The 19,396-nt window shown below is 39.1% G+C and overlaps 1 protein-coding gene across 1 annotated transcript in view; it reads left to right on the top strand.

Annotated features, from left to right (window-relative positions):
* Window positions 1–19,396, top strand: part of neb (nebulin) — a 76,497-nt gene that overhangs the window by 12,506 nt on the left and 44,595 nt on the right. The window contains exons 16-58 of the mRNA XM_054614712.1: window positions 1,867–1,971; window positions 2,059–2,166; window positions 2,259–2,372; window positions 3,528–3,725; window positions 3,846–3,953; window positions 4,040–4,138; window positions 4,227–4,331; window positions 4,655–4,762; window positions 4,883–5,194; window positions 5,302–5,508; window positions 5,606–5,710; window positions 5,813–5,920; window positions 6,586–6,897; window positions 6,986–7,192; window positions 7,308–7,412; window positions 7,533–7,640; window positions 7,739–8,050; window positions 8,193–8,399; window positions 8,506–8,610; window positions 8,855–8,962; window positions 9,079–9,390; window positions 9,487–9,693; window positions 9,791–9,895; window positions 11,115–11,222; window positions 11,321–11,632; window positions 11,729–11,932; window positions 13,462–13,566; window positions 13,698–13,805; window positions 14,085–14,396; window positions 14,514–14,717; window positions 14,868–14,972; window positions 15,222–15,329; window positions 15,427–15,738; window positions 15,856–16,059; window positions 16,197–16,301; window positions 16,413–16,520; window positions 16,608–16,919; window positions 17,012–17,215; window positions 17,366–17,470; window positions 17,582–17,689; window positions 18,537–18,848; window positions 18,932–19,135; window positions 19,248–19,352. Of these exons, the coding sequence (XP_054470687.1) occupies window positions 1,867–1,971; window positions 2,059–2,166; window positions 2,259–2,372; window positions 3,528–3,725; window positions 3,846–3,953; window positions 4,040–4,138; window positions 4,227–4,331; window positions 4,655–4,762; window positions 4,883–5,194; window positions 5,302–5,508; window positions 5,606–5,710; window positions 5,813–5,920; window positions 6,586–6,897; window positions 6,986–7,192; window positions 7,308–7,412; window positions 7,533–7,640; window positions 7,739–8,050; window positions 8,193–8,399; window positions 8,506–8,610; window positions 8,855–8,962; window positions 9,079–9,390; window positions 9,487–9,693; window positions 9,791–9,895; window positions 11,115–11,222; window positions 11,321–11,632; window positions 11,729–11,932; window positions 13,462–13,566; window positions 13,698–13,805; window positions 14,085–14,396; window positions 14,514–14,717; window positions 14,868–14,972; window positions 15,222–15,329; window positions 15,427–15,738; window positions 15,856–16,059; window positions 16,197–16,301; window positions 16,413–16,520; window positions 16,608–16,919; window positions 17,012–17,215; window positions 17,366–17,470; window positions 17,582–17,689; window positions 18,537–18,848; window positions 18,932–19,135; window positions 19,248–19,352 (7,410 nt within the window). The remainder of the gene's footprint in view (window positions 1–1,866; window positions 1,972–2,058; window positions 2,167–2,258; window positions 2,373–3,527; window positions 3,726–3,845; window positions 3,954–4,039; window positions 4,139–4,226; window positions 4,332–4,654; window positions 4,763–4,882; window positions 5,195–5,301; window positions 5,509–5,605; window positions 5,711–5,812; window positions 5,921–6,585; window positions 6,898–6,985; window positions 7,193–7,307; window positions 7,413–7,532; window positions 7,641–7,738; window positions 8,051–8,192; window positions 8,400–8,505; window positions 8,611–8,854; window positions 8,963–9,078; window positions 9,391–9,486; window positions 9,694–9,790; window positions 9,896–11,114; window positions 11,223–11,320; window positions 11,633–11,728; window positions 11,933–13,461; window positions 13,567–13,697; window positions 13,806–14,084; window positions 14,397–14,513; window positions 14,718–14,867; window positions 14,973–15,221; window positions 15,330–15,426; window positions 15,739–15,855; window positions 16,060–16,196; window positions 16,302–16,412; window positions 16,521–16,607; window positions 16,920–17,011; window positions 17,216–17,365; window positions 17,471–17,581; window positions 17,690–18,536; window positions 18,849–18,931; window positions 19,136–19,247; window positions 19,353–19,396) is intronic.

Below are 19,396 nucleotides of genomic sequence, written 5' to 3'. Positions count from 1 at the left end.
AAAATAATAATAATTTTATTTATATTGTATTTTTCAAGCTTAAGCACAAAGTGCTTTCCTAGTTAAAATATTTATAGAATAAAAAAAATATCCCTTTTTTGTGTGTATAAAATGGAGAAAAACTGTAATAGTTTTTTTCGGGTAGTGTTGCCAAAAACTCCCAGTTCGTAATACTGCTAAAAAACATTGCGATAGCTTCTTCAGTGATAGACAGTGATTAGCAGACATTTATTTAAATGAAAGTAAAGGAAATGTATTAAATAAAAAGTAAGAGTTGATCTCATATAAAGCAGAATACCAATAAAACAACAAAACTCTTGGAAGTATATATATGGAAGTGCATATAAAAATATGATATATATATATATGCACAATTTAAACATGTAATAGGTTTCATTTTCACCTTTATTTTATTGTTTTAATATATTGCATTATGTATTATTACCTTTAAGTCTTTAATTATGTAAACCTGTATTGAGGCAGACTCTAACCCATTTGCAACTTGTTTTTAAATGTGCTATATAAATTAACTGACTTCACTTGAGAATAAATCAAAATAAAACAGCATAAGATAGTGACATAAAGAGGAAATAAGACAAACAAAAATGGCTTAGTGTACCCCATTTTGTAAAAATGAGTTTTAAGTCAGCTGATCTCACAAAGCAGAGGGTTAAAAGTTATTTAATATAGTAAGTTCTTGTAGGTAATAACATTTTAAAATGTATTCTAAACGTAATGGACCTCCAGAACAGTGAAACTAAAATTGGAGTGATCTAAGAGGACCTCTTAGATTTATTATAGGTTCATATTGGTTGTTTTTTAAAATATTGTCTATTTATTGACAAAAATATACTTCGATCTCCAGCCAATGCTCTCGATCAAATTCTCCTAGATGTGCAGAACGCCTTAAAATGTGCCCGATCATCGACGTACTGTAGCCCAGCTGTCTTTCTGTGGGCGCCATGGAAACTGGAGAGCCATCTCTCTGTAGTATAAATAGCAGCCAGCCTTCAGTCGGCCCAGAATAAACCCTGTGATCGGGGGGTCTCAGATAAAGTCCAGCTAAAACACTGCTGCCCTCCAGTGACACAAAGTCAAATAACACGTCACATAAACTAAACATTAAGGCAATTAGTTTATGTATTTCAAGATTTCTCAAAGTCTATTTTTAAATATGCAAATGAGGCATTATCTTATTAAATATGTGCTACTTTAAAATTTCCAAAACAGGAATCTGAACATTGGATAAACCCAGATTCTAAATTCTTGTTTCATAGCTTACAAAAAAAAAACAATTTTCTCCATGTTTTAAGTGCTAAAATGTTGTATAAATCAGGCTATGAATGACATCTGAACAAACCCCTCTGTAGAAACCTTCAGAATATAGAGAGGAATGAAGCTGTAAAGTTTGGTGTATGTAAGAGCTACTGAAGTGGAGATTTCTGGATCAGAGTCTGAGAAAAAACTCATTTAGAGAAAACGTCCTTTAAAGATATGTTTAGTTAAATTACATACATGTTGAAGACTCTACAGGTGAATAGGGTAAAAAAATAACTAATAGATATCAACATGAAACTTCACCAGTTGATTACAGACATTAAGATGATTCTTTTTTGTATTACAACTTTTCTGAAATGTTATGTTTAAATATGCAAATGAGGCATTATGTTATAGTAACTTTTGGTGAATTTAGGAGAAATCTACAAACACAAACAGACAAAGTAGTAAAATAAATGTTTTCTTTCCATTAGTCTGAAAGAAAACTTGTTATGGAAGAGAAATAAAATACATTTTTTAAATTTACCAGTGCATGAAGTATGATATTTTTGAATGAAACATAACTTTATGACTTTGTTCTCTTTGCAGTTGAACTACAAAGCAAAGTATGAGGACACAAAGTTCAAGAATAGTCTTCCCCCAGACTATCCCTTCTTCATCCAGTCCAGAGTCAACGCCTACAACCTCAGTGATGTAAGGAACCGCTCCACACCTCATCTTCTAGCTTTAATTTGATGTGAGAGTTTAGTTTCCTGAATTTGAATGGCTCTCTGCTTGCAGAACTGTTACAAGTACGATTGGGAGAAATCCAAAGCGAAGAAGTTTGAGATCCGGGGCGATGCCATCTCGATCCTTGCCGCCCGTGCTCACACCAACATCGCCAGTGATGTGAGTATTCTACAACATCAGCCTCAAAGATTTCTGTATGTCAGTTACTGTTATTGATCAACTCATTTATCACCCTTTGTTCTTCTTTGCAGGTTAAATATAAGAAGGAGTATGAGAAGAACAAGGGACAGATGGTTGGAGCCCTCAGCATCAATGACGACCCCAAGATCCTGCACTCCGTTCACGTGGCCAAAATCCAGAGTGACGTAAGTCATTAGCATACCGTATTACATCCAGGGGCATTTTTTTACTCCTGTCATATTTTAGAATTTTTGGCCTTGATTTTCAGCACAATCATGGCTAGAAGTAGAGAAAACTCAAACATGTTTTTAGTGCAGAATAACACAGTTACATTAAAAATGCAAGTTGAATTTCTTTGATAATTTCTTTTACAAAAATTTACATACAATGAATTCTATATATCCAACATTTTTCAAAGTGTACTTAAGTGTTACCAGTGTTGAAAACAGACAAAAGGAGGCTCAACGTGGTATATATTTTGAACTATTCACATTCTTACAACCTCTACTTCCAGCCTCTCCTCTCTGCTCTGCTCTGTGTTCAGCAGCCTGAAGTTCAGTCAAAGTTTCTCAGATTTTTTGTCACATGACTGTTGGTCTCAGATGAATCAATTATGGCTTCATAGTTTTGCCTAGAAGCTCAGAATTTAATGTTTTTTACAGAATCTAGTTAAAGAAAATGGTTTATCGGGGGCGGAATTTCAAATGACACATGAAGAATAAAATGTTTGTGATGAAATATCTAAATTTTAAGCGTAGTTTTGGTTTATTTTTCTGACTGAAGCGTTCGTCACAAATGATGTGTTTAAGGGCCGACGATATGACTTATGACAATTTTTTGAAGCTTCTGGCTCAGATAAACGGTAAAGTCTTGGTGATTGAAAACATGCTTTTCCATCCTGCCAGTGGGTTTTGGGGTTCAGAGGTTCAAGAGAAAATTCTCCACCTTTTTATTTGAAGGTTCAATCAGGGTTCATGGTAAATGCAGTGCATTAAAGTCATATATTCCTACAGTGCCGCTGTATTGACCCAGAACGTTTAGCGCTCAGCTGTTAAATTCTGCTGTTCTTGTCAAATGACCTAACAGTTACGTAGTTGGTTTGCTAGTTTTGCAAACTACAAAAATGGCGTCCCAAATTATAGGTGCAGAGGATGTAATGGATGAAGAGACATTTAACAGTGTTTTGGCTTACTCAGCCGTATTTAGCCAAGGTTAAATTGACTACATTTACCTTCAACGCTGATTGGACATCCACATAAAAAGTTGCAACTTCTCCCTTTTAATATGAATTCATCAGAGCTCAGAGTGCAATGAAATCTCTCTTTCTAATATCTCCACAGCGTGAATATAAAAAGGACTATGAAAAGATCAAGACCAAGTACCACGCACCGCTGGATATGATGTCCGTCTCCTTGGCCAAGAAATCCCAGGGGATTGCCAGCATGGCGGGTTACAGGAGCATCAGCACCAAATACTTCCTCCCCCCCGACAGCGTGCTGCTGGACCTGGCCAAGAAAAACAACATCATCCAGAGTAACGTGAGTATAAACAGACTGTACACTGTCTTAAACCAGATATCAAACGTGTACTTGCATGGTTATTTTGATCATAATTATACATTCAGTGACACCATTTGATTTATATTTTCTGCATCACAGAATGAGTACAAGTCTGACTACAACAGCTACACTAAGGGATCTCCATGGATCCCCTTCGGCTCTTTGGAGGTTGAAAAGAACAAGAAAGCCGCTGATATCCTGAGTGAGGTACGTGTGTCACTCCAGTCTTTACTCCATACTCATAAAGTGTCGTTTAATTACTTGTTATGAATTAATGTTCTTGCTTCCCACAGAGAAAATACAGAAAACACCCCGACACGATCCCCTTCACCTCCATCGACGACCACCCCGTCATGATGCAGGCCAAAGTCAACCAGCTTCAGAGGAGTGATGTGAGTCACTCTCAGGGTTGATTAGGAATCAGATCCATTTTCTGCAGCACATGTTGACTTCTGCTCGTGTTGCTTTCATGTCTTCCAGCTGTTCTACAAGAGAGGTCTGGAGAAGATCCATCAGAAGTACTCTCTACCTCATGATGTCCCCGAGTTCCTGCAGGCCAAGTGCAATGCCTACAACATCAGCAAGGTGAGAAAAAGACATTTAACAAACCTAATGGTTTTTTTTATAGCTAGTGATGAGTAGTTTTAGGATTTTATCAATACTAGTACTCTTATCTATACTGCTTATAGGTTCTTTTTCATTATTTTGTGAGAAAAAAAGACAATTAATTGAGAAAAGAATCAAAATTTCCTTTAGAGTTGGCAGCCCTGATATGCAAATGTGTACGTAACAACATATACTTTAGGTGCATTACTGTGTAGGTGTGTGTATATATATGTAGTGGATCCATGCCAAACTTATTCAGTGCTAATTTATTTCATTGTGATATCTATGATCTGTGATTACAGAACTACTACAAGCTTGCCTGGCAGGAGCACATTGCTAAAGGTTATGACCTGAGGCCCGACGCTATCTCCATCAAAGCCGCCAAAGCTGCCAGACACGCCGCCAGTGATGTGAGTTCCATTTTAGCATGCTCTGTACCAGACATATTGTACTTGTTGTTGCATCAAATAATCGTTAAAACTATTTAAACTCTAAATAACTAGAGATGTTAAATGCCCTTTAACCTCTAGATCCAGTATAAAAAGGCGTACGAGAAGGCCAGAGGCCACCATGTCGGCTTCCGCAGCATCCAGGACGACCCTCTGCTGGTCCACTACATGGGGGTGGCTAAGATGCAGAGTGAGAAGAACTACAAGAAGGACTACCACAAGTCCAAGCTGAAGTACCACACCCCGGTGGACATGATGAGCGTGGTCCACGCCAAGCATGCCTCGGCCGTGCAGACCTTCGCTGGGTACAAGCAGCACAACCACAAGTACTTCCTTCTGCCCGACGCAATGAGTCTGGGTCTCGCTCGCAACATGAACTACAATGCCAGTGATGTAAGTTTGATTTAAGTATCATAATGTAGGTGAATACTTTATGTGTTGGCTTAAATATTGTGTTTCTGCAGGTCTGATAATTCTGCATTTTCTCTTTTCCTTTCCAGTACAACTATAAACTGGATTATGAGACCTCAGTCAAGGGAACTGGATGGGTTCCCATCGGTTCCCTGGATGTGGAAAAAGCCAAGAAAGCAGCGGCAGCGCTGAATGAGACGAAGTACCGCCAGCACCCTGACACCCTAAAATTCACCAGCACCGTTGACTCAATGAGCATGGAGCTGGCCAAGACCAATGCCAAGATCATGAATACGGTGAGAGGAAGCAAACAATATAAATCTGAGGATGTTTAGTCTTTGTATTCCTTTTTCAGAATATAAATAAACCGATCTCTTCATTCTGATTCTGCAGAAAGAATACAAGGCCAGTGGAGAGAAGTTCATGCACACCTACCATCTCCCTGCTGATTCTCCTGAACTGATGCAAGCTAAATGCAACGCCGTCAACATCAGCAAGGTCAGCTGCAGATTCCTGTCCAGCGTGTGTGTGCGCACATGTTGAATGTATGTGGAAATTTAATTGGTGCCGTATTTGTAACATAACACTGTTTTTGTTTAGAATTACTACACCTATGCTCACCGTCAAGATCTGCTCAAAGGACATCTTGTGAAGGAAGATGCTATTTCCATTATTGCAGCCAGAAAATCCAGAGACATTGCCAGCGATGTAAGTTTTTAACATGTTAATAATAATACCATTGAAATGTATTCAATAATGTTGTTCATACTGTGGTGGAAATCAGAAATTAAGATTGAGAACCAAGTTGTCTTTTATTATATAATTTGCATATGGGCTCAGATTAGTGTTGTAACGGATTGATCAATAATCTGTACTGATCCCCCCTCATGGTGATGATTACAGTTTAACGTTAACCATCAAAATAAAGTTTTACTGACAATTGTTATCTTCCGATATTCAGTAAAACATGAGATCAGGACTTCATTTATGCTTTTCTAGTCTCTGATCTCTGATAATGTTACATTATAAACAACCAACCTGTGTTTAAACCAACAGGAGAGCTAGTAACGTTAGCAGCACCGCTAACGGCTAAAGTATGGAGGTTCAGTTCAGTTACATTATGATGCGTTCAGGCTCTGTTCTTTTACTCAAAAGGATGAAGGTGTTATATAGTTATCTGCTCAGAGACAGACAGTTAGGAAAGGAAGTGAAAGGTTTAAAAGAAATGAGAGTTAAAGGAGGAGGTAATAGTTATGTATCCTGTAGTTAGACAATGACGATTATCGAAACATTTTTTTCACATTTTCCCCCTTTTATTATACTGTGCTCATGAAAATAATGTGAGCAAATGTAATGTGTTTCCTTTTAAACAGTACAAGTACAAGCTGGCCTACGAGAAGGCCAGAGGCCACCACGTCGGCCACCGCAGCATCCAGGACGACCCTCTGCTGGTTCACTACATGCAAGTGGCCAAGATGCAGAGCGAGAAGAACTACAAGAAGGACTACCACAAGTCCAAGCTGAAGTACCACTCCCCAGTGGACATGATAAGTTTGACCCACGCCAAGCAGGCCTCGGCTGCTCAGACGTTCACCGGTTACAGGAAGATCCCTCACAACTACTTCCTCCTGCCTGACAACTTGCACGTGCAGCGGTGTCGCAGCATGATGGAGATTCAGAGCGACGTATGTAATATAAAAACAGAAGCAAAACGGCAATGACAGTAGATGTGTTTGTATGCATTATGGACTTGTTCTTCTTTTAAACACACAGAATGTCTACAAGTCCGATTACAACAACTACAGTAAAGGCTTAGGGTGGGTTCCTATCGGGTCTCTGGACGTTGAGAAGGCCAAAGTTGCTAGTGCCGCGCTGGCTGAACGAGGCTACCGCCAGCATCCCAGCACTTTCAAATTCACCAGCAAGACCGATGCCATGAACACAGTTCTGGCCATGGCCAACAGCAAGCACATGGACAACGTGAGAATGTTGCATCTCTTAAAATGTGTTTGAATATTGATGCATATCAGACTTAAACTCCGCCTACAAGAACAAGAATTCTCAGCTTTCACTGTTCTTTTTTGCTTCCCTCTAGGCTTCGTACAGAGCTTCTGGTGAGAAGTTCATGCACACCTATAATCTGCCAGCTGACTGCCCCCAGTTCCTTCAGGCTAAATTCAACGCCCAGACGCTTAGCGAGGTCAGAGCACAATATATTATTTAAAAAATCTAAGTTTTATGTCTCAAATGTCAAGTGTATTTCAGCCTCAAGTGTGCACAAAACATTGTCGCGCAGTAACACTCTGCTGTTTGTCCACAGAGTCACTACAAGCACAAGTGGCTGGGAGATATCGCCAAGGGATACGACATGAGGCCCGATGCTATTTCTATCCTGCATGCCAAGCATGGAAGACATATTGCCAGCGATGTATGTAAATCATAAATCCAACCAACAACAAATGTATTCAGCACTTTGTTTCGAATTTAGCTGAAACAGGAAACTTACTCGTTTTCTTTTTCTTTCAGATCCAATACAAGAAAGCGTACGAGAAGGCCAGAGGCCACCATGTCGGCTTCCGCAGCATCCAGGATGACCCTCTGCTGGTTCACTACATGGGGGTGGCTAAGATGCAGAGCGAGAAGAACTACAAGAAGGACTACCACAAGGCCAAGCTGAAGTACCACACCCCGGTGGACATGCTGAGCGTGGTCCACGCCAAGCAGGCCTCTGCTGCTCAGACGTTCACTGGTTACAGGAAGATCCCTCACAACTACTTCCTCCTGCCTGACAACTTGAACCTGAAGCGGTGTCGCACCATGAACGTCCAGACGAGTGATGTGAGCGGCAGTTTTATCTGTGAATCATGTCTTATATTGCATCTACCTTGTATGCTTGATTTTCACATTTGTGCAAAGAGTTCAGGAGATAATTGACATTGATAATAACCCCAATGTCCAATTTATTTATTTATTTTTTCAGTGTGACTACAAGTCTGAATGGAACAACTACATCAGAGGTACTGGATGGGTCCCCATTGGCTCTATTGGTGTTGAGACCGCTAAAGTTGGCGGTCTGATTCAGAGCGACAATAGGTACCGCACTCATCCATCCACCTTCAAGTTCAGCAAGCTGATGGACTCCATGGACCTGACTCTGGCTACCGCCAACAACAAGATCATGGACAAGGTACTGGATGTTTAACTGCGCCCCATAGAGCAGGGACAAAGACATGTTGATCTTATTGTTAACAACAATCCTCATTGGTTTGTGTTTCTGGTGTCTTTCTTTACAGCAAGCATACACTTCAGCTTGGGAGAAGGACAAACGGACAGTCCACATCATGCCAGATGCTCCAGAGATTGTCCTAGCCAAGGCTAATGCCCTCAACATGAGCAATGTAAGGGGAATATATGAAACTGATGAAGCAATTACATTTTATTTGCATAGCTAAACATCTCATTTCACAAATTTGCCTCAGAGGGCTTTACAATCCATACAGCATACGACATTGTCTGTGTTTGGACCCTTGCATCAGAAAAGAAACATTTACATAAGAAATACCCTTCAACAGGGAAAATAAAATGTACTGTATGTGGTTTATGATGATCTGTTTATGAATGTAAACACTGTTTCACTGACAGAAACTTTACAAAGCCGGTGTCGTGGCGATGGCCAATAAAGGCTACCACCTCAAAGGAGACGCCATCCCAATTTTGGCCGCCAAGCTCGGAACAACCATTGCCAGCAATGTAAGTCATAAAAAACCATCCTGTAATAAATCAATATTCACAATACATACTGCTCAAGTTATGTTATATAAGAGTACAGTCTCTGTATATGACAAAGTACGTGTTTGCCGTCACAGTACAAGTACAAGCTGGCCTACGAGAAGGCCAGAGGCCACCACGTCGGCTTCCGCAGCATCAAGGACGACCCTCTGCTGGTTCACTACATGGAGTTGGCCAAACTGCAGAGCGACAAGAACTACAAGAAGGACTACAACAAGGCCAAGCTGAAGTATCACTCCCCAGTTGACATGGTGAGCGTGGTCCACGCCAAGCATGCCTCAGCTGTCCAGACTATGGCCGGATACAGGAAGATCCAGCACAGTTACTCTCTGCTCCCTGATGCCATAAACCTGAAGCTGGCTCGCACCATGAACGTCCAGTGTAGTGACGTGAGTGTTACAAATATCAGCTGTGCTGATTGTACCCATTTCTAAAGAAAGATAACTCTTAATAACTGCTGTATGATCATTGTATTTCTTTTTTAGTGGGACTACAAGTCTGAATATAACAACTACATCAGAGGTACTGGATGGGTCCCCATTGGCTCTATTGGTGTTGAGACCGCTAAAGTTGGCGGTCTGATTCAGAGCGACAATAGGTACCGCACTCATCCATCCACCTTCAAGTTCAGCAAGCTGATGGACTCCATGGACCTGACTCTGGCTACTGCCAACAACAAGATCATGGACAAGGTACTGGATGGGGCTAGAAGAACATAACACAAATATCTCTTCTCTAGCATTTATGTCTAAAGATATGAAGCCATCAACTACATTTATGTTTTTTTAGCAATCTTACACCACCGCCTGGGAGAAAGACAAGACTTCCATCCACATCATGCCTGATGCAATGGACATTGTTCTTGCCAGAGGAAACAAGAAGAACTTCAGTGAGGTACGGTGCCATAATTTCATTTTTGTACACAATTTTTACAAAATTATTTTAGCTCTGCCATGATTTGTTAGCATATTATACTTGTTATACTTTATATTACCATTAATAAATGATAAATTGATGGTCAATTGCACTTGAGTTAATATATATTTTACTACCACAATTTGTTATTTTTAACATTAAATGTTTGTGTAGTATTAAATAATTAGTTTATTAATTATAAATGTTTCATTGCTGATAAGAGTTGATACAAATTATAGTCTGATTACATTAGTAAACTGTTTATCGGCAGTTTTTAAACACATTATAACATTTTAAATACTATATTAGGTATTTGTTTGATGATGATTTGTAAACCTTAAAGAAATTGTTTACATTGAAAACCAGTAACCAATTCCTAAACATTGACAAAGTATAAAATATATATCTTACTAATGATTACAAAGTATTTGTTAACCATTTTAAGGTATTAACTATATATCTAAATAATGTTTACAGATGCTTTACAAGTATATATTAACCATGTAACAAGGTATTTACTAAAAATCTAAATAATGTTTATTGATGCAATTTAGTATTTATGAACCAATTAACAAAGTATAAGATATAAATCAAAATTATGTTTAATAATGATTTACAAGCTATATATACAAAATTGAACAAGGTATAAACTATTAATCTAAGTCATGGTTATGTATGCCTTACAAAGTATTTATTAACAATTTAACAATTATTAACTATAAATCAAAATAGTTTTTATTATTGATTTACAATTTATTTATTAACAAATGTATAAAGGTCATAACTATAGATCTAAATAATGTGTATTAATGCTTAACAAAGTATGTATTAAACATTTAGGAAGGTATTTACTTTAAATTTAAATAATGTTCATGGACGGTTTACAAACCAGTTATTAACATTGACAATTTTTACAAATACCTGGTCCAACGATCTATGTGATGTTTATTTATAACCAACACTTAATATAAAATATAAAATGGCACAATGTGTGTACTTATAAAATATAAAATAACGTAAATTATAGCATTACTAATGATAAGTTAACATAATTCGTTATCATTTAATTGTTTGTAGGTTTAATTATCTTTAATTTACCATTTTTTAATGAAGGTTATTATTATTAAGTGTCAACTTAATTTGAAAGTGGACATGCTTTTCTTTATTAAAATGTTTTTTACTCTCCCTCTCTCTTCAGAAACTGTACAAACTGGACAATGAGCTGTCCAAGAAGAAGGGCCATCATGTTGGTGGTGATGCCATTGCGGTCCTGGCTGCCAAAGCCTCCACTGCTATTGCTAGTGATGTAAGTGTCTACTCCCTTTTGTTTACCATTAACTATGCTTCCCACCTCAACAGAATGTGGTTGCTAAAAACCATGGAACTTTGTTTGTAATTTTTTAGTACAAGTACCACGCAGGGTACCGTAAGCAGGTCGGCCACCACATCGGTGCTCGCTGCGTTCAGGACGACCCTCTGCTCATGCTGGCTCTGAACTCAGCCAAGATCGCCAGTGATGCTCTGTACAAGAAGGACTTCAACAAGTCCAAGACCAAGTTCAACCTGCCCGTGGACATGATCGCCTTTGAACTGGCCAAGAAGAACCAGATCCAGGTCAACCACGCCAACTACATCACCCGCCTCCACAACTGGACTTGTCTGCCAGACTCCACTGATGTCGTCCAGGCCAGACGTGCTTATAACATACAGAGTGATGTGAGTATGAATCCTTGAGTTTATACAGTGGAGAGTTCTCATTTTGTAAGTTTTGGAGCATCTTTCCCCATAATAAACCCTTTCTGTTTGGTCCAGAATGTTTACAAGGAGGATCTGAAGATGATGCAGGGTGTCGGGTGGGTGCCTTTAGGTTCACTCGATGTTGAGAAGGCAAAGAAAGCTGGTGAGGCCCTGAATGAGACAAAGTATCGCCAACACCCAAGCAACTTCAAATTCAAAATCACCACTGAAGACATGCCCATGATGTTGTCTAAGGCCAACGCTCAGGTTATGAACAAGGTATTTCCAGACACGTATAACACTTTTTTAAGCATTGAGTAACTGTTTCTGTTTTTAAATACATTTTATGAGATTGTAGAGATTTTTACAACACAGATTTTGCTGTTTTGATAGATCATAGTAACATAAAGCTAGCTATTTAATTGTATTTTCCAAAATACTTTAGTATTTGTATCCAATGAAAGGGTATGTTTTGTAACATTTAAGTAAATGTGATGTGCAACAGACACATTTGATCGTTTCAAATTTAATTTAAACCCCGGATGTATGGAACCCATAGGCAACTTGAATGAAATGATAATGTTAACATGAAAGGGAAATAGCAGTATATACTTCCACATACTTAAATACATCTACTCTATGTGTTATTTGATTTAAGAATAATCCAATGGCATTTGCATTTTCACATACTTGTATGAGCATTCTAAGCCAAAGTTTTCTAAAGTTGTACCCTTCTGTAGAGTAGACAATTATCAAAAGTTAATTACAATTTTTAAATTGAAATGCAAGCAATGTTCAAACCACATTTTAAATAGGAATACAATTTTCTATCAATTTGAAATAAAATAATAAATTAATTTAAAAACTGTTAATCTGCTGTACAGTGGACAAGCGCCCCCAGTCTTTTGCATGTCAAAACGCTCTTTTGGTATCAGAATGAAAGTGTAATCTGTCCGTCCTGTAAAGGCGGGTCTTCAGTTAGGACCGAAAGATTGAATTTTAATTCTTACTCAAATATAATGCCGCAGTTCCGTTTTTTCTGTGAAAAAGAAAATCACATCATCTGCATAAAGAGATAATACACGTTCACTATCACTGATGTTTCAACCTTTAACATTTCTGTTGTTTCTTGCACATGAAGTGAAGGGTTCAGCGATCAACGCAAACAACAAAAGCTGTGATAAAAGGCAAAGTTGTTGTGTGCCTCTGCTTAAGGAAACATATCTGAGGATGACCCTTCTGTAATGATTGCTGCCTTTGGGTCTTTGTTACACAGTCAAATTCTAATCCAGTCAATATAATCTGAACGTGTACAAAACTCAGAAAAAGTCCAAGCCGACTCTGTTGAAAACCTTCTTTGCTTGACTAGATTCAGAAGACCAAATCACATTCAGGAGTGAATATTTCTCTAAAATCAGTATTGATTTAATTATTTATTCATGCCAATGAAATCTTCTAAATGTTTTTAATATTTTCTGATATGTAGAATAATTTTAAACAACAGCAAAAGAAAAAAAAAGCAGAGTAGGATGGAATTGAAACCTTGTGATACTGCTGCAGTGTTTATTGATATATATGTGCATGCTGAAAATATGGGTTTTTGTATAATTATTATTCAGTTTTATTTTCCAATTTATGATATGCATTCTATGATTTCTGTTTCTTCTTATTCAATCCAGTGTGTTGTCTTATTTTCCCTGTTTTTATATTCATTTCATATCTATTTTCCTTAAGATAAGACACTTTGTGCTGCATTTCTTCTTTGAAAGATGCTATACAAATCAAGTTTTTTATTATTATTATTACAGCAAGCTTACATTCAAGCCTGGGAGAAAGCCAAAACAACCGTTCATGTCATGCCTGACTCCATGGAAGTTCAACTGGCCAAAGCAAACAAATCAAACTACAGTCTGGTGAGTCCTTCTCACAGATTTTGAAAAAGAAGTGAAGTTATTGTCATAGATTTTGAAGCAACATACTTACTAATTCACCGCCATTTTACAGAAGATGCTTGAATGTTTTTCTACTTTTTCTTTCCACACAGAATACATACAAGCAGGCACATGAAGCAGCCAAGAAGAAGGGATACGACCTGCGTAATGATGCCATTTCCATCCTTGCAGCCAGGGCGTCCAGGGACATTGCTAGCGACGTAATATAATAAAATTTCCACTTATTGCAAATAGCACAAATAATATTTTTTATCTATAAAGGTAAAAAACAGGCCATGAAGTTTAATAGCATTGCATTGTATTAGCAGTGTATCTATAGTTTTGTGGTTTATTGTTACTAATGTCATTATTTACATGATTACATGCTTAAAGTACACTGAATAATGTAAAGCAAAGTCTGAAATCAATATAGCTGCAGATATTTTTGCTTTGCAACAACCATAAATGTTTTGATTGGTTGCTTTGTTCCTCATTTGCAGTACAAGTACCACGCAGGATACCGTAAGCAGGTGGGCCACCACATCGGTGCTCGCTGCGTTCAGGACGACCCTCTTCTGGTTCTGGCTCTGAACTCAGCCAGGATCGCCAGTGATGCTCTGTACAAGAAGGACTTCAACAAGTCCAAGACCAAGTTCAACCTGCCCGTGGACATGATCGCCTTTGAACTGGCCAAGAAGAACCAGATCCAGGTCAACCACGCCAACTACATCACCCGCCTCCACAACTGGACTTGTCTGCCAGACTCCACTGATGTCGTCCAGGCCAGACGTGCTTATGACATACAGAGTGATGTGAGTATGAATCCTTGAGTTTATACAGTGGAAAGTTCTCATTTCGATGTATATACATATGCTTTGTTAAGTTTTGGAGCATCTTTCACCATGACAAACTCTCTCTGTTTGGTCCAGAATGTTTACAAGGAGGATCTGAAGATGATGCAGGGTGTCGGGTGGGTGCCTATAGGTTCACTGGATGTTGAGAAGGCAAAGAAAGCTGGCGAGGCCCTGGATGAGAGAAAGTATCGTCAACACCCAAGCAACTTCAAATTCAAAATCACCACTGAAGACATGCCCATGATGTTGTCTAAGGCCAACGCTCAGATTATGAACAAGGTATGAAAACATCAACACTCACAGTGAAGTAGGTGTAAATTATACAAAATTACTCTGTTGAACTATTTGTCTTCACCTCTCAAAAAAAAGCTTACCTGCAGAGTACCTGATATAAATAAGCGCTCATACTGTTTGTTTCTATAACTACAGAAATCATACCATGAAGCCTGGGAGAAGCAGAAGTCAAATATCCACATCATGCCCGACGCTATGGATGTTCTTCTAGCCAAAGCCAACAATGTCAACTACAGCTTGGTAAGTGGAGAATTAAACATGTAAGAGCAAAGCAACACTCAACAATGGATAATAATATAATATTAAAATGTATTTGTAAGGCACTTTTCGAAAAATAACAAAGTGCTTCTTTTTAAATTAGGGCTGGTAGATATGCTCTATTAATGAGGGTATTTTTCTGTTATCAATACATATCTAATATACCTCAGTCCTACTTTTAATGGAAAATGCAAGTACTTATGTTTGTGGGGCTTTTGTGTTTGTTTACAGAAAAAATACACGCAAGCACATGAAGACTCCAAGAAGAAGGGCTATGATATGCGCAATGATGCCATCTCCATCATCGCAGCCAGGGCTCACAGGGACATTGCCAGCGATGTAAGCTGTTGAATTTTTTAACAATGATAAACAAGCTAACATTCATGTATTACTCTACATGTAACCATGGAACTTTGTTTGTAATTGTTTCCTACAGTACAAGTACCACGCAGGGTACCGTAAGCAGGTGGGCCACCACATCGGTGCTCGCTGCGTTCAGGACGACCCTCTTCTGGTTCTGGCTCTGAACTCAGCCAGGATCGCCAGTGATGCTCTGTACAAGAAGGACTTCAACAAGTCCAAGACCAAGTTCCACCTGCCCGTGGACATGATCGCCTTTGAACTGGCCAAGAAGAACCAGATCCAGGTCAACCACGCCAACTACATCACCCGCCTCCACAACTGGACTTGTCTGCCAGACTCCACTGATGTCGTCCAGGCCAGACGTGCTTATGACATACAGAGTGATGTGAGTATGAATCCTTGAGTTTATACAGTGGAAAGTTCTCATTTCGATGTATATACATATGCTTTGTTAAGTTTTGGAGCATCTTTCACCATGACAAACTCTCTCTGTTTGGTCCAGAATGTTTACAAGGAGGATCTGAAGATGATGCAGGGTATCGGGTGGGTACCTTTAGGTTCACTGGATGTTGAGAAGGCAAAGAAAGCTGGCGAGGCCCTGAATGAGAGAAAGTATCGTCAACACCCAAGCAACTTCAAATTCAAAATCACCACTGAAGACATGCCCATGATGTTGTCTAAGGCCAACGCTCAGATTATGAACAAGGTATGAAACATATTCAGATAATTATTTTGTATCTTGTCAATCAACTCTATTGACAACTTATTAATATAATAGGGAAATTACTTAATCATAAAAATGTAAGTAAATTCTTGTGTCGTTGTTGTTTTCTACGACTACAGAAATCATACCATGAAGCCTGGGAGAAGCAGAAGTCAAATATCCACATCATGCCCGACGCTATGGATGTTCTTCTAGCCAAAGCCAACAATGTCAACTACAGCATGGTAAGTGGAGAATTTAATAATTATGGTGGTACTTCAACTCTTATTATTAGATTACTTTAAATGGTGAATTTCTATCCGTAACGTCTCTGGGATGATTGTGTTTGCCTACAGAAAAAGTACAAACAAGCAAATGAAGACTCCAAGAAGAAGGGCTACGATATGCGCAACGATGCCGTTTCCGTTAAAGCAGCCAGGCTTTCTACGGACATCGCCAGTGATGTGAGTGTTTCATTTTAGTTATTTAATGAAAAGTGACAAGTAGGGCTGCATCAACTAATATATGTATTTATTTAATTATTCCTTCAGTACAAGTACCACGCAGGGTACCGTAAGCAGGTGGGCCACCACATCGGTGCTCGCTGCGTTCAGGACGACCCTCTTCTGGTTCTGGCTCTGAACTCAGCCAGGATCGCCAGTGATGCTCTGTACAAGAAGGACTTCAACAAGTCCAAGACCAAGTTCAACCTGCCCGTGGACATGATCGCCTTTGAACTGGCCAAGAAGAACCAGATCCAGGTCAACCACGCCAACTACATCACCCGCCTCCACAACTGGACTTGTCTGCCAGACTCCACTGATGTCGTCCAGGCCAGACGTGCTTATGACATACAGAGTGATGTGAGTGCGATTCCCTAATAATTTGTTTTACTTTTATTTCATGTTCATGCTACCAAGCATGTGAATATTTGAATTTTTCGTTACTCTAATAGGCTGTCTACAAAGCTGACCTGAAGTGGCTCCAGGGCACGGGCTGGGTCCCCATTGGCTCACTTGATGTGGAAAAAGCCAAGAAGGCTGCAAATGCCTTGAGTGAAAGGAAGTACCGCCAGCACCCCTGCACTCTTCCCTTCAAAAGCACCACAGAGGCCATGAACATCGTACTGGCAAAGAATAACGCTTTGACCATGAACAAGGTTAGAGTTCATTTTACCATAATTATATTGGTAAAATGAAAGGTCTTATAATACACTGTAACTACTTGCTTTGTAATGGAGCTCTCTAGCCGGAGATCTGTTGAGTCGATACCATCAAGTAACACTGGAAATATTTGTGGTTTGTTTCAGCATCTGTACACCGCGGCATGGGAGAAGGAGAAGACCAAGCTGCACATCAACCCTGACACCCCTGAGATCATCCTCTCTCAGCAGAACGCTATCAACATGAGCAAGGTTGGGTTAGCGGGAAGCCTGAAGCTCTCCAGAATTAAGTGCTTTGATGAGACCTCCATTTTTTTAAACATTTAACAAAAGTATTCATAAAAAGTATGTTCTACTTTTCAGAAACTCTACAGACAAGGTTTTGAGGAAACCATCAACAAAGGCTATTTCCTCCCTGTGGATGCAGTGTCTGTCAAGGCTGCTAAGGCCTCCAGGGACATCGTCAGTGATGTGAGTGACTCATACTGTATCAAACATCTGTTTACATTTGATTAACTAGGGCTGTACCGCATACTTAAAAGCTATATTATTAATATTAAGATGTTACAAAAACATTGCGAGTAAAGACCACTACTCTTCCCCCAAAATGTAATGAAAAAATAATCCTTTAAAAATATTCACAACATGTTTTATCCAACGAAATATTCTGCTTCAATCCTTATTTGATGCCGTTAAGCCTTTAAAAATCAACGTCCAAACTTTTTACTCTCTTGCACTCATCTGTACTATTGGGGCGGTCTAGCAGCAATCTAATAGTACCTTAAATGACATATAAGCTTTATAACCACAATAACACAAAATTGTATTTTCCATTCCTTTGTCCATGTTTTTATCTAACGAAATAGTCTGCTCTAATCAATATTTGTTGGCGTTTAGCCTTTCAAAAAGCAATGTTTTACTGCAGTCAGAACTGTTTATTCTCGTGCACCTGTATTATTTGGGTGGTCTAGAAGCAATTTAACAGTACCATAAATTACATTCACGCTTTATAACCACTATAAAGATTCTGCTTAAATCTATAATTGTTGGCATTTAGCCCTTAAAAAACTAAATGTTTACTGCAGTCCAAACTGCTTACTCTCGTGCATGCACCTGTATTATTGAGTAGGCAGCAATCTAACAGTACTATACATTACATTTAAGCATATATTCCATTCAAAGCTGTATTTGAAAACCTTGATAGAAGCTTTGAATTAAAAAAGTTACATTTGGTACAGCCCTATGATTGACACACTGGTATTATTCATGATGTGAGAGTTATTTAATTTTTTTCTACATTTTCTGCTAATATCATCAGTACAAGTACAAGACAGGTTACCGTAAGCAGGTCGGCCACCACATCGGCGCCCTCAGCGTCCGGGACGACCCTCTGATCATGCTGGCTATGAACTCGGGCAAGATCGCCAGTGATGTTCTGTACAAGAAGGACTTCAACAAGTCCAAGACCAAGTTCAACCTGCCGGTGGACATGGTGAGTCTTGCGCTGGCAAAGAAATGCCAGATTCAAGTCAACCACGCCAACTACATCACCCGCCTGCACCAGTGGACCTGCCTGCCAGACTCCACTGATGTCGTCCAGGCCAGAAAGGCCTACGATCTGCAGAGTGATGTGAGAACCTCCTTCGACACATTCAACATATCTCAACATGACTTGTTGACGTTGCTTATGCGTTTAAATCCTTTTCCCAACAGGCTGTGTACAAAGCTGACCGGGATGAGGTCATTGGCGTAGGATGGGTCCCCATTGGTTCACTTGATGTGTTGAAGGCCAAGCATGCTGGCAAGATTCTCAGCGACCATCTCTACAAGCTGAAACCAGACAAACAGAAGTTTACAACTGACATGACTTCCATTCCCATGGTCTTGGCCAAAGCAAATGCTGAAATCATCAACAAGGTCAAGAGTATCACATTTCTTGTTTATGACTTTTTCATACTTTTGGCGTATTTGTTCCATCTTTTCCTTGTTGTTTACATCATGTGTTTTCTTTTTCTGTTTCTCACTACAGAAAAACTATGTTGCTGCTTGGGAGGCTGACAAGGTTAAGAACCACATAATCCCTGACTTACCTGAGATTCTGCTTTCTAAAGCTAATGCTTACAACATCAGCAAGGTACGTTTGGTCGGTTTTGAACATTACACATCCATGTCAGAAAA

Source organism: Anoplopoma fimbria, chromosome 16 (genome assembly GCF_027596085.1).
Source record: "Anoplopoma fimbria isolate UVic2021 breed Golden Eagle Sablefish chromosome 16, Afim_UVic_2022, whole genome shotgun sequence".
Taxonomy (NCBI): Eukaryota; Metazoa; Chordata; class Actinopteri; order Perciformes; family Anoplopomatidae; genus Anoplopoma; species Anoplopoma fimbria.
This window is presented reverse-complemented; position numbering and strand designations above follow the sequence as displayed.